The sequence below is a fragment of the Dipodomys merriami genome, unplaced genomic scaffold (assembly GCF_024711535.1).
Source record: "Dipodomys merriami isolate MVZ:Mamm:240054 unplaced genomic scaffold, mDipMer1.0.p SCAF_17, whole genome shotgun sequence".
NCBI lineage: Eukaryota > Metazoa > Chordata > Mammalia > Rodentia > Heteromyidae > Dipodomys > Dipodomys merriami.
Genome location: NW_027203048.1, coordinates 17,377,988 through 17,392,901, shown reverse-complemented (window position 1 = coordinate 17,392,901; position 14,914 = coordinate 17,377,988). Strand labels below are relative to the sequence as shown.

The window sequence follows — 14,914 nt, the reverse complement described above, 5'->3', positions numbered from 1 at the left end:
AAGTAAAAATAAGTAAGATTTAAGCTGAAAAGGTACTATAGTATTTAAGCTCAACTATTTATACTATTTCATCTAGCTAGCTATTTGGGGGGCTTAGTAATATAATAGTTTAAAATGGGGAAAATAGATACCCTTTTTAGTTGGATCCTATAATTCCAGCATTGTGAAAATACGCTGACTCCTACTGTAATCATTTACCCATCTGCTTTTACTCTGTGCCTCTTCTACTTCAGACACATTTTAAGGTCACACATTTCAAGCATTATTTTCTAGCCCCTGTATTAGTGTGACTTGTGCTGTGTTTTATATGTGGAAGCATACCTTGAAAATAGAGGGGAAGTACCAACAGAGTAAAGGATGACTTATTAAAATATATATACCATATATATATCGGATATTTATATGGTATATATATATATATGTATGTATATATATATATATAGTGTGTGTGTGCATGCACACACGTGTTTGTGTATACATATATGTATATGTGTATGTCAGTACTGCAGTTATAATGTAGAGCCTTGAGCTCATTATGCAAATCCTCTACCTCTTGAGCTGTACCCCAACCTAAATCAAGTCTTGGGACTTACAAAAAGGATACGATTTCCTCTGAGAAAGATCACACAAACACAAAAACTAGAGTGTGGAAGAGATCATGACAAGTACATGCTGATATTAGAACAGGTAGGGGCTGTTAGATGAACCTAGACAACTGAGTAAAGACCAAATCATGAAGATTTCTTTAGAGCATGTGAAAAAATTTGAACTTTAGCATAAAAAATGATCTTAAAATGTTTAGAAGGGCCCAAGTGCCAGTGACTCATCTCACATCTATAATCCTAGCTACTCAGGAGGTTGAGATTGGAGGATCATATATCAAAGCCAATCAGGGCAAGAAAGTCCTTGAGACTCTAATCTCCAAGTAACTATTGGACTTGGAGCTGTGCCTCAAGTGGTAGAGCCCTAGACTTGAGCACAAAAGATCAAGGACAGAGCCCAGGCCCTGGGTACTAGGATGAGCACATGCACACACACATACACACACACACAAATGTATAGAGGAATGGCATAATAAATTTTATAAAGAACAAGGGAATGGGTAACATTTTCTAAAAAGAAATGTAGGGCTGGGAAGGTGGCTCAGTGGTAGAGTGCTTGCCTTGCATGCTCAAGGCCCTGGGTTCGATTCCTCAGCACCACATAAGCAAAAAGAAAAAAGCCGGAAGTGGCACTGTGGCTCAAGTGGTAGAGCACTAGCCTTGAGCTGAAGAGCTGAGGGACAGTGCCCAGGCCCAGAGTTCAGGCCCCACGACTGGACCCAAAAACAAACAAACAAACAAACAAATAAAAAGAAATGTAGTCTTTACTTGACTTTGAAACTTTGACCCTCTTGTACATCATCTATATAATAACATTGAATCAATGGCAGAGGGCTAAGGGTGAAGAACACAGGGCTAGGGATGTATAGTTCAAAGACAGACTGCTCAAGGCCCTATATTTGATTCCCAGCACCACAAAAAATAAATAATAAAAATAGATACAGAAGGACAAAAATAACAACCTTGTGGAGGCTAGTTGTGAGGCTTTTTCCATCATTTCAGAGAAATAGAAGTATACTAAGCTAAAAAAAAAAAAAGTAAATAAAGAAGAAAAAAGGCCAAGATGGAAGGATAAATAACAATAGGTTTGATAAGGAGAGATGGTTCAAGAGGTAGGAGGGAAATTATCAAAGGATACCATGAGCTCAAATATTTCTTCCCAATGAGAGAATGATTACCTTTTGAATAGGAAACTTATTTAAATATATAAATTATAAAATTCTTCAGTTATTTGGACTTTGAAATTTTATTAGGATAATATGTGACCATTTTGCATAATGTTAGTTTTTATACTGTCCTATATATTACTTTTTGTTATAAAGTGTTTTTTACCAGTATATTTTCTCACATCTTAATACTATACATTTGTCTTTTGAATTTAAAATTAATTAAATGTATCTGTATTGGTTTATAATAGCTTATTGGTGTTGAGTTGCTGAGTGTCTTGCATCGCCTCCTGCTGACCTGGAACCCACCTTCCATACAGCTGTTGGTGACTGGAGTGGTACAGCAGATAGTGAGAGCTGCTCAAGATTATTTGCAGGAAAAACAAAACACTCTAAGTAAGCACTAGAAATTACACTAACTTGAAGTAAATCTTATTTGTATTTTAATCTCCTAAATATTAATGCTAGGATGTTTTAAAGAATATAGTTGGAGCCGGGCACTGGTGGCTCACACCGGTAATCGTAGCTACTCAGGAGGCTGAGATCTGAGGACTGCAGTTCAAAGCCAGGTTCATAGCCAGCCCAGGCAGGAAAGTCCATGAGACTCTTATCTCCAATAAACCGCCAGAAAACCAGAAGTGGTGCTGTGGCTCAAGCAGTAGAGCGCTTGCCTTGAGCTGAAGAGTTCAGGGACAGTGCCCAAGCCCAGAGTTCAACCCCACGGCCAACAAGAAGAGCTACCATTTCTGCAGCTCATATAGTAGGCACTCTGCTAGAATATAATCGGAAGCCAGATGCCAATGGCTCACGCCTGTGATCCTAGTTACTCAAGAGTCTGAGATCTGGGAATCCTCAGTTCAAAGCTGCCAGCTTGGGCAAGAAAGTCTGAGATTCTTATCTCCAATTAACTACCAAAAGCCAGGTATAGAGCTACACTTCAAAGTAGTAGAGCACTATCCTTCAGCACAATAGTTCAAGAATAGCTCCTATGCCCTGAGTTCAAGCCCCAGGACTAGCAAGGAAAAAAATATAGATATAAATATATATATATATAATACATGTATTTTATATATATATATAAATATATATATATATATATATATATATTGGATGGGAGAACGATCTGGCTGTGGCATGTGTCACCCAATTGATTGCCAGAGTTGATTTGGCTGTTTTGGCTGGCAAAGTGGGTGTCCCCTTTTTCCCTCACCATTCCACATGCTTCCATTGGTCAAAGAGAACAACTTTTCCAATAGAGGAATGGGTCTTGGATCAAGACCCATATATATATATATATGTATATAAATAGCTGTGCTTTCTGCTAGAAACTCCAAACAAGCTCTCAAGAATAAATTACACATTGAAGATTTAGAAATGATTTGCTATCACTAGAGGACGACCAAGTGAAATTCCTGGTAGTTGACCATTTTTCCCCTTTTAAAATGTCAATTTTGGGTTGGGAAGGTGGCTCAGTGGTAGAGTACTTGCCTTGCATGCATGAGGCCCTGGGTTTGATTCCTCAGTACTACATAAGAAGAAAAAGCCAAAAGTGGCACTGTGGCTCAAGTGGTAGAGCTCTAGCCTTGAGCTGAAAGAGCTGAGGAATAACGCCCAGGCTCCAGAGTTCAGACCCCACAACCAAAAAAAAGTCAATTTCAAGGCACACTGGTGTTTCATACCTATAATCCTAACTACTTAAGAGGCTGAGGATCACAGTTCGAAGCCAGCCAGGGGAGGAAAATCATGAGACTCTTATCTCCAGTTATTCACAGGAAAAGCTGGAAGTAGCGCTGTGGCTCAAGTGGTAAGTGCTAGCCTTGAGCAAAAAGGGGTTCAGGGACAGTGCCCAGAGTTCAAGTCCCAGAACCAGCAAAAAAAAAAAGAAAAAGTTCATTTTATCTCTTCAACTTAGCATGTATTATTCTCAATATGAAATACATACTTAACAAAATAATAATGATTCCTAAGTAAAAAATTAACTATCTGTTGCTTGGAAGAACAGGTCAAGACACAAGACTCCGGCTAGGCAGACAAGTATGCTGACAAAGACATGCAGCATCAGTGAGACAGTTATTTGTAAGGTCTTGTGAAGTGGTTGCATAAATATATGTACAGTGCTGTTTATAGACTGTTTTTTTCTGGATTTTCACCAAATTATCTCTTCCTTAAGATGAAGATGACATGGAAAAAGAGTCCTGTCCTGTTTTAGGAGAAGGAGGTGATAGTGGTGGCCTCATTCCTGGACAGTCTCTTGTGTTTGCAACTATGGAGCTGCTGATGTTCATTTTAGTACGGCATATGCCACATCTGAGTACCAAAATGTCAGATTCTCCAAGTCACATAGCCACTAAAACTCGGCTTTCAGAAGAAAGTGCTCGTTTGGTGGCAGCTACAGTGACCATTCTGTCCGATTTGCCATCTCTTTGTTCACCTGCTGGTAAAGTATTGATCAGTATTTGAAAATGCATTATATTATAGTAGACAAAGATGAACTTGCATTGCACTTAAACACTTACGACTTTATTTTCCTCTTAAGTCTCAAGTGTAAAATGAGAAGACTGGTCTCTCTTAGAGTTTGTTTACTGTTAAGGTTAAAGATTATAAAGATTCAAAACCTAAGATAGTCTTTTCAGATAGTGTTTAAAGAAGAGGAAGAATTATAGCCATAGGAAAGACACTGAAAGTCAACACCTGGGCATAAGGTGGAATTGTAGACTCTTTGTTTTCTAAGCTGGTTGCCATTCATGAGAAAAATGTAAAAATTAAAGAATGACAGAGGAGAGTGATAGCCAATGTTTAGGAATATCTAAAGGAATTATAGCTAACAAAGATAAGAACTATCTATAGATATATATCCAAAGAATTATTCTATGGAAGTGGACTATCATGGGCATAATGCACACTTCTTAGATTCTTTTTCAAATGTTGTATTAGTAATAGGTAAATTTTGTATAACAACAAGGAAAAAATTTTTAAACCACAATCCCCAGGTGTAGTGTGACCTGTGCCTATAGTTCCATCTACTCCATAGGCATTGCTTGAGCCCAGAAGTTTAAGGCAAGCCTGAACAACATGGTGATACTCCATGGGAGGTTGGAGGGACATAATCAGTTGTAAAAAATTTAATTTTTTTATATAATGGAAAGTAATATGGAGCTAAAATAGTTATGAAGTAATCTTATTTTCTTTTTATTTTAGGATGTATGACAATCCTGCCCACTATTCTCTTCTTAATTGCAAGAATTTTGAAAGATACAGCAATAAAATCTGCAGATAATCAAGTTCCTCCACCAGTCAGTGCCACTCTTCAAGGGATTAAAAGTATTGTGACACTTTCAATTGTCAAAACCAAGGAAACTCAAAAACAATGGACAGCTCTAATTCGTAGCACTCTTGCATACATCCTGGAATATTCTCAACCAGGTAACCTATTAGAGTTTTAAATTTTTCCCTACTAAGCTAGCCAGCCCATGATAAACTTATTGAATAACTTTACCAGAAATCTGCTGTATAGCATTGAATTAACTCAGAATAGTACTTTAAGGGATTTTCAGATTTGAAATTTAATACTTCTTTATGAACTATCAACTCTTAATACCCTTGTCTTATAACTTAAGTATATTTTGGGAATAAAAAATATAAAATATATACTCAGAATTCACATGTATTAATATATTTACATTTACTTCAAGCTGTTTTGTTCAGGAAATCATAGTACTTGTCCATTATCCTAGGGTACCTGCAAGTGAAACTATAATCTTGACATTGAAATGGTTTGTTCTAGGAATGTCCATATATAAATGAGTATATTATTTTTTTTGGGGGGGGGAGGTCCGGTCTTGGGGCCTGAACTCTGGGTCTGGGCGCTGTCCCTCAGCTCTTTAGCTCAAGGCTAGCGCTCTACCACTTGAGCCACAGCGCCACTTCCGGCTTTTTTCTTTTTGCTTATGTGGTGCTGAGGAATCGAACCCAGGGCCTCATGCATACAAGGCAAGTGCTCTACCACTGAGCCACCTTCCCAGCCCACCGAGTATATTTCTTATACTAATATGTATGTTACTTAGATAATTGTACTTATCTATTAATGTGTATATGTATTACATAGAGTGAGGTAAATTGCATAATATATAGTTACTTGTATTGTTAAATTTCTGTAAGTAATACAATATTTCTGTTTTTATTCCATCAGTAACTTTTTAGTTCTGCTAATGTGGGTGCCTAAAACTCTTGTTCACCTTTTTAACTCCTACATAGCTTTTTAGCCTATCTTTATTAATTATTACTCATTCTCCTGTCATTTTGGATTTTTTTTGCTATCTCTAATTTTTCCAAATTGTGAACATTGTTGTAGTATTTATACTTATAGATTCCTTATGCATGTGTTCTTAAGAAATTTCCTATAAGTGAAATTGACATATTTTACCTTTATTTCCATCAGACGTTGCCAAATTGCATTCCAGTATAGGTATATGCATTTACACTGATACCAGTGTACAATAATCTCTATTGTTCCTTGTCCTCATTAGTACTTGGAACTGTCAGGATTTTAAATTTTATATGTGATTGGTAAATGCGCTACCTTACTGTTTGAATTTATATTTCTCAATTTCCTCGCATATATAAACGTTTTTCATTTTGTTTTGAGGGGAAATTATTGTTTATATTTTTGTCCATAGTTCTTCTGTGCTTGACTTTTTCTTTCATTTTGCTTTTTTTTTGATCCAGTCATGGGACTTGAACTCTGGGCCTGGGCGCTGTCCCTCAGCTCTTCAGCTCAAGGCTAGCGCTCTACCACTTGAGCCACAGCGCCACTTCCGGCTTTTTTCTTTTTGCTTATGTGGTGCTGAGGAATCGAACCCGGGCCTCATGCATGCAAGGCAAGCACTCTACCACTGAGCCACCTTCCCAGCCCTCATTTTGCTTTTTAATGTAGATTTTAACAAGAAAAAGAAATATTAAAGTGCTATATCTATATGTGTACATGTAGATTGATGGATAAGAATAATCAGGGATAGTTGAGTTTTTTAATATAAATATTACTCTAATTTTTGTTGGAGGAATCTAGAATTACTGTTTAATTTTTTCAGTTTTAATGGAAGGCTTTTATATTTTATCAAGCTAGTTTATAGAAAGTGAATTTGAAGTTCTGTTAGTAGAAATAACATATAAAATAATAGTCTATCTAGAACTATATTCTCAAAAGACCGTCAGTTAGGAAGTGTTTGGCTTATAGACATGGAAATAGTTGTATAGAAAGTCAAGCAGATCTCTTAACAAGAAAAGCATCAGAATAAGAATTTGCATTCTGAGAATTCTATTCCTTATTGTAAGAGCTGAGATCTTCTACTTAAAAATACGTATTTAAATGAGCACACCAACACAAGTTTTTTGGTTTTTTTGTTTTTCTTTTGCCAGTTCTGGGCTTAAACTTAGGGCCTGGGTACTGTCCCTGATCTTCTTTTGCTCAAGGCTAGTACTGTACCACTTGAGCCACAGCGTCACTTCTGGCTTTTTCTGTTTATGTGGTACTGAGGAATCAAACCCAGGGCTTCATGCATGCTAAGCAAGCACTCTTACCACTAAGCCACATTCCTAGCTCCAAACACAAGTTTTTGAGAGTATGAATTCTCTTAAGATTGCTGTAATTATTTTCTCATGTTGAGAAACCATTATTTTCTCATGTTGAGAACCTTTGGTTTCTTCTAAAATAAATAAATTTCAAATTTTAAAAAAGTTATAGAATAGCAACATTTTGGTTTGCCCTTGGCCTATATTCACCAATTATCATTTTGCCACACATGCCATATTATTCTCTGTGCAATCCACAGATAGAGTGTGTTGAAGTCATCATGATTCTTTACTCCAAAATCTTCATAAGATATCTCAAGGGCAAAGTCATTCCTTCAGAACTACAGAAGAATGATCAAATTTAAGCAATTTAACATTGACACAATGCTATTATTGTTCACAAGTAAATCAGAAGTTGGCCTTTATACAACTTTTTTTTCCAGTTAATTGTTCTATTACTTTAGTCATCTTTAATTTGAGGAAGTGCCTCAGCCTTTGTCTTTTATTACATTACATTTTTTTATGAATGCAGGTCATCTATTTTGAATGTTTTAAAATTTAATGTCTTAATTTTTTCTCTGTTTAGTTTCAATTTTGATTTTGAGTTTTGGCAGGAATAATGTTGCTCTTTCTTATTATTGAGAATTAATTTTAGTATCTCTTAAGATAGTATTTGCCAGTGGTTCTCTACTATAATGTTCCATTTCTCCCTTTTGTAATTAACAACTAATCTGTGGAGAGACATTGAGTCTCTATTGTTTCTTCCTGGTGGTCTTAGTATCCATGATGCCTGAAGCATTTATTACTACTATTGTTCCAAAATTATGATTTTTAATCTATTCTTTGGAGACATTCATTGCTGTAAATGTTGAAGGGAGTTGTCCAAGATTAAAATTTCAAAATGGTTTACAGACAGCACATTGCTTTCATTTTTCCTTTTCAGAAGATTCTGTGCCTGATGAAGTAAGCCTCCTAACAGCAATTGCGCTCTTCCTGTGGTCTGCTGGTAATGAAATAATAGGAGTCCAGTCTTTACAGAATGGCTGCATGAACAGATTTAAAAATGCATTAAATTCGTGTGACCCGTGGGTAAGTTACACTTAAACATTATACTTTATCAGAAAATTTTTAACTGATTCATATTAAAATATATTTATAATGAAAACCTAAGAGTTTACAGTATAAATTTTAAGTGGAAAACCTGGAAAAGATCACTATATGTTCACTTACCATTATCTGAAATACTTGATTAGCCCTGACATTGATAGAGTCTTCATATGAATCTGTTATATTTTTCAACATTTATTTCAACAATACCAAAGATGTTAAAAGATAAATTTACATTTTTACATGTTTTAATGAGCCCATTGGAAACTGATTTATTTAGAAAATATGCTTTGGCATTTTGATGTTGAAGTCTAAACTAATGATTCTCAAAACATGCTCCACATCAGGGAAAAAAAATCAGTTGAGAAATATCTTCTATCACTAGCTTCCTAAATTAGTCTGCAGATTTGTGGCTAAGGGATCTTGGAGGTCTACTGTTGATCTGTACTTTTAAGATATTCCCTAGGCATTTCTGCTGTCCAGTAAAGTATAGTGATTTATTTTCTGTCAAAGGACTGAAATAATTTCATTCTATCATTCCTTTTTTTTTTTTTTTTTTTTGGGTCCGGTTGTGGGGCCTGAACTCTGAGCCTGGGCGCTGTCCCTCAGCTCTTCAGCTCAAGGCTAGCGCTCTACCACTTGAGCCACAGCACCATTTCCAGCTTTTTCTTTTTGCTTATATGGTGCTAAGGAATCGAACCCAGGGCCTCAGGCTTGCAAGGAAAGCGCTCTACCACTGAGCCACCTTCCCAGCCCCTAACATTCCTTCTTAATGTTGAACTTTTCTTCCCTTTTGTAAAAAAGAAAAAAAATACCACAGATGTCAAGTTTATTTAATGCATAAACAATTATCTCAGGATTTTGAGGTATGGAAACAATGTGTTTTTATAGCTTTATTTTATAGTATTCCTGTATTAGCCTTCTTTACCATGTATTAGGTTAGAATTGGGGTGATATGATATGATTCCTGAATTGTATAAGCATGAAGATCTGGTAATTAAGATGTTTTTATTTCTTTTCCTTGTAATTTAGTTAGCTTATTGAAAGCTCCATTGTTCTCTTTTTCTCTAAGTGGCAAAATAGCATTTTGATTTTTGTCTTGCAGTGTCTTCTTTTTAGTAGATAAGAAGATGCAATGTGATTTCAGTACAAATAGGAGCAATTACATATGTTAATTGATAAGGTTATTTTTCTTATGTAGGTTCAAGCCAAATGCTACCAACTCCTCCTCTCAGTCTTTCAACATTCCAACCGTGCCCTCTCAACACCCTATATCCATTCACTAGCTCCAATAGTGGTTGAAAAGCTAAAAGCTGTTGAAAGAAATAGACCAACTAGTAACACAGAACTTTTAGCTGTTCAAGAAGGAATTAAAGTTCTTGAAACATTGGTTGCTCTTGGTGAAGAACAGAACAGTAAGTATTTTCTTATAAAAAGCTACTGGTTCAAAATGTAGATTTGTGTTACACAAACACACAACACAGACACATACACACACATGCACACAATTTGGTATTAGACACAGGTTTTTGCAGTAGTACATTTATCAAGGAGCAATTACTGTCTGAAAGCATAATGTTACTACCATAGGTATTGAGTGGATTTATATTTATTTTTTATGAACAAGAAGGCATAAAGAATTACTAATGGCATTTCAACACACTGATTTCCTAGTTCTTTAAGAACTAGGAAAAATAAAGTTGAGAAATAGATTTTTAAAATAGTACTATTTACTCTTTGTTACAGTTATAAAAGCCTTACAGTAAAGACAGCCAGGTAACTGTGAATAATAAACATCCTTATTAAAATACCTCAATACTTGGTGTCTTGAAATTATTTTTTATTGAATGGAAAGCTACCACATTTATCTATGTAACTAGAGACTTAATGCAGCTTAATTTATGCATACTAAAATTTTAATTGTAGAATAATATATTAAACTAATGTCTTATGATTGAGCATTAAGCTGTTTATAATTTTCAAAATTATCTTTCCTATCTGTCTTCATGCTAAGATTAATTCTAAATTAGAGCATCTGTTCAGAAGCTGTTTTCAAGTCTAGTCACCTCAAAAATACTTTTTAAAGTAGCTGAGTATGGTAGTATATGCTTATAATTCCAACCACTGGTGAGGTAGAAGTGGGATGATTGTAGTTGGAGGCCAGCCAAGCAAAAATTGTGAGACCCTACTGAAAAAAATAAACTAAAAGCAAAATGACTGGCAGTATGGTTGAAGAAGTAAAACAGTTGCAAGGCCCTAAATTCAATACCTAATACTGCCTAAAAGGAAAAAAAAAAACCAAAAAACTATAAGAAAGTAATTTCAGTGTGAAGATTACAGAATGCATTAGGGTTAGACCTTATATCTATGAAATTTATTTGTAATTTAATTATGTTAGCCAGGCATACCAGTGGCTCACACTTGTATTTCTAGCTACTCAGAAGGCTGAGATCTGAGGATCACAGTTCAAAGCCAGCTCAAGCTAGAAAGTTGATGAGATGCTTATCTCCAGTTAACCACCAAAAAGCCCAAAGTGGAGCTGTGTAGCTTAAGTTGTAGGGTACTGGCCTTGAGCACAAAAGATGTGTATGTCCGAGTCCTGAGTTCAAGCCCCAGGACCAATACACACACACACATATACATTTTTTTGTTTTTTAGAGCACTGGTGGTTCACATCTGTAATCCTAGCTACTCAGGAGGCTGAGATCTGAGGATCATGGTTCAAAGCCAGCCTGGGCAGGAAACTCCGAGAGGCTCTAATCTCCAATACACCGCTAGAAAACTGGAAGTGGCGCTGTGGCTCCGGTGGTAGAGTGCTCACCTTGAGCAGAAGAGCTGAGGGACAGTGCCTAGACCCAGAGTTCAAGTTCCACAACTCAAAAAAAAAAAGCATTAATTTGCTTAACATAGGCCATAAAATTTCTGCCCAAATAATCTACAGTCTATTACTAGTTTCAACTAAATTTTATCAGTGTTTCCAAAACAACTTTTTTTTTCTTGACTGTCCTAATTTGAACACTACATCTAGTAAGATTTCCCTCCTTCCTTCCCTCTTTCCTTTCCTTCTCTTCCTCTACCTCATACTTGGGGATTTGCAATCATGCCCTGATTCATACTAAATACATGTGCTATCACTGAGCTACACTTTCTTTTCCATAATTCCTTTTCAAATTTCTACTACATTTCCATTTTCCTGTAAAATTTTTCAAGAAAAAAGAACATTTGCAAGTGGATTCTTAAGACAATTTTATGATTAAATACAGATTCAAACATTGAACAGTTAGCTTCTGTGAATAACATAGCTATATAAAATAGTTACCTTCTGTGAATAACATAGCCATATAAAATAATAAAGAGAAGTCTAAAAATGTTGCCATCAAATTCATAGTATATATTCTTTTTTGTTAGTATCCTGCTAATCACCATATTCATGAAAGAGATTAGTTTGCCTTTTTTTTTTCCTCATGGTGCTGGAGACCAAAACAAGTGCTCTTGCCAGAAAAGCATTGTAACATTGAGCCCTACCATTGTTTTTGCAGAATGTTTAGCCTTAGATTTATTTTGTATTTTTTATTTTGGGGGGTTTGAACTTAGGGCCTGAGCACTGTCTCTGAGGTTCTGTGCCTAAGGCTAGTGTTCTACCACTTGAGCCACACTCTACTTCCAGATTTTTGCTGGTTAATTGTAGATAAAAGTCTCAAAAATTTTCCTGCCCATCTGGTTTTGAACTGAGATCCTTAGAGCTCAGGCTGCTTAGTACTCAGTAACACCATGCTGGCCTTAGATTTTAATTTAACAAAAAATGAAAAGCTAACCTCTTATTCTGTCTCTTAAAAGTCTTGCTTATAGGATAAAACATTTGTAATGTCAATCAAAGTCCATTAAATAATGAAAAACCATGCCGTTGCTTATTACTGATTCATGTCACCAAGAATGCTACAAATTGGTCTGATTTGAAAGTTGAAATTACAGTGCTTTGGTTACCTTTGATTCATACTTGAAAGTCATTCATTTATTTCAGGAACATTGTTGAAGCCTTATTTTTTATTATGCTATAATTATACAAATAATATGTAAGTATATTCTTGCTATGAAAACTCACAAGCCCTATACACTGTCATTCACTCTCAGAACAACCCTTGCTGTTGTCTTTGTTTATTCACAGGAGTCCAGTTACTTGCTCTTTTAGTTCCCACTTTGATCTCTTACCTCCTGGATGAAAAGTCTTTTGCCTCAGCAAGTTCAGCTTCCAAAGATCTTCATGAGTTTGCACTCCAGAATTTAATGCATATTGGACCTCTATATCCACATGCCTTCAAGACAGTAATGGGGGCTGCTCCTGAATTGAAAGTGCGTCTAGAAACTGCTGTTCGAGCAAGTCAAGCCAGCAAAGCTAAAGCAGCTGCCAGGCAGCCAGCCCCCACCACACAATCTACACCAACAATTAAGCTGAAAACGAGTTTTTTTTAATATCACTTTCAATTTATTTTTATTTATATTCCATCTAATTAGTGATAACCATAGTATCATTCCAAGCTGTATGTTCTGTCTTATTTGTATATTAGTATTCTAAAGCTTCCAAGTAGGCTAAGTGAAATAATGTTCACACCAATACTGATTTTTAAAGTGATTTTTCAATCATGTATGAATTTATTTTCTGTATCGTTTATATAATTATTCTATATTTTGTTTTCATTTTATTTATTCATTGGGTTCTTTTTTTAGGTGCCAGGGATCCAGCCTTGGTCTTGTTCATGCTAAATAAGCATGCTTTGTACCCATTGAGCTATACCCTTAGCCCATAATTCACTTATTTTTTAAACATTGAGCCATGGTCTTTTAAAGTTATATGTTAAAAATGTAATTGTATCATGTAGTTGGAAACCTATGGGTATTATCAGGGAAAAATAGGTCAAAGTTTAGCATTTGTCATGAAAAATTTAACTGAAAAACAAGCAGATTTTAAATTTGGAAGTAGCCTAAATGGTAGGGAATCTCTGTTTCATGGTGTATATATTGTGAATAAAATCACATTTTCTAACCATTTCTGAAAATACCGTTATCTTTCTGGTGGATCTTTTAGCTTTCATATTAAATTACTTAGGCTTGCATATGTTTTGGCTGTTAACTAAAATTCTCACTTAAAAGTCCATTAAAATGTTTCCAATGTGGTAAAATGTTATACTTTCTTTAGTGGCTAAAATTTGGCCTAACTTGTGTCTTGTAATTAGTTTTAGTCATCAAATATTTTTTGGATGTGTAGTAGAGTATATAAGATATCAAGCAAAAGTGCTTTGGGGCATACAAAAGTGAATTAGTTATAATTATAAGTATGCAGGTCTCTGATGCAGTGGGAATTTTACCACACAAAATAGATAACTGATTAAATGAATGTTTACCACAACATTTAACAAATTTTAAGCATCAGGTTTTACAAGATAATGTAACATAGACTGTATCTTCAAAAGCAAGTGACTATCTTGAACATTTCAAAAAATACATAATTATCACTTGCCATCTGGTATTTATTTCTCTCATACCTGCACCAATTGACAGCTCACACATCCTTGCTTTTCTTCCTTAGTCTTTTGGATACCTCAGAGAGGTACTTGCCTGTTTTCTAACTGACTTCTATTTTTCACAAAGTTAATTTCATTCCAGACTTGCGTTTCCAAAGTTATTTTCCTTGTTTTGTTTTTGTTTTTTCTTCTAATATAATTGTCCCACTTAAAGAGTATGAAATTCAGTGTTCTTTTCTATATTTACATAGTATTTCAGTCCTTACTACCATCAATATTAAACATTTTTATTGCTCCAGAAAGAAGCCTTCCATAACCGTTAGCACATAGTCTTCTCATTCCCCTAGTCATTGGCAATACTAACCTACTTTCTGTCTCTATAGATTTTTGTACTGTGGATATATAATATAAATCATATGCTCTGTGACCTTTTGTGACTGGATTCTTGAATTAATGTAATGTTTTCAAGATTCGTCCACACATCAGCAAATGATTCCTTTTTACTACTGATTAATAAATAGTTCTAGTTCATCGTATGTACACCACATTTTGTTACCATTCATCAATAAAAAAATCGTTTAGATTGTTACCACCATTTTTCCTGGTACAATTAAATGATACTCTGGACAATTCTTTGCAAATTTTTGTGAAGTCATCTGTTTTAATCTCTCCTGTATATACCCAGGAGTGAAATTGCTGACTGAATAGTAACTGATGGTAACTCTATGTTTAACTTTTTATTTTTGTTTTTAGTAACGGGGCTCCGGTTTGAATTTAGGGCATGGGCTCTGTTCCTGAGCATTTTTATTCAAGGCTAATACTCTACCACTTGAGCCACAGCTCACTCTGCTTCCAGCTCTTTTGGTTGTTAAAATACGTGCCTGAGCTGTCTTTGAACTTTGATCCTGAGATCTCAGCCTCCTGAGTAGCTAGTATTATGGCATGATCCACC

General features: G+C 35.3%; 1 protein-coding gene across 3 annotated transcripts in view; it reads left to right on the top strand.

Annotated features, from left to right (window-relative positions):
- Heatr5b (HEAT repeat containing 5B) overlaps positions 1–14,668 on the top strand; it is a 76,190-nt gene extending 61,522 nt beyond the window's left edge. For all 3 annotated transcript variants that reach the window (XM_070025369.1, XM_070025370.1, XM_070025371.1), the window contains exons 31-36: positions 2,020–2,164; positions 3,939–4,205; positions 4,967–5,191; positions 8,280–8,425; positions 9,645–9,858; positions 12,609–14,668. In XM_070025369.1, coding sequence (XP_069881470.1) covers positions 2,020–2,164; positions 3,939–4,205; positions 4,967–5,191; positions 8,280–8,425; positions 9,645–9,858; positions 12,609–12,913 — 1,302 coding nt within the window. In that variant the 3' untranslated portion in view covers positions 12,914–14,668. The remainder of the gene's footprint in view (positions 1–2,019; positions 2,165–3,938; positions 4,206–4,966; positions 5,192–8,279; positions 8,426–9,644; positions 9,859–12,608) is intronic.
- The last annotated feature ends 246 nt before the right edge of the window (positions 14,669–14,914 follow it).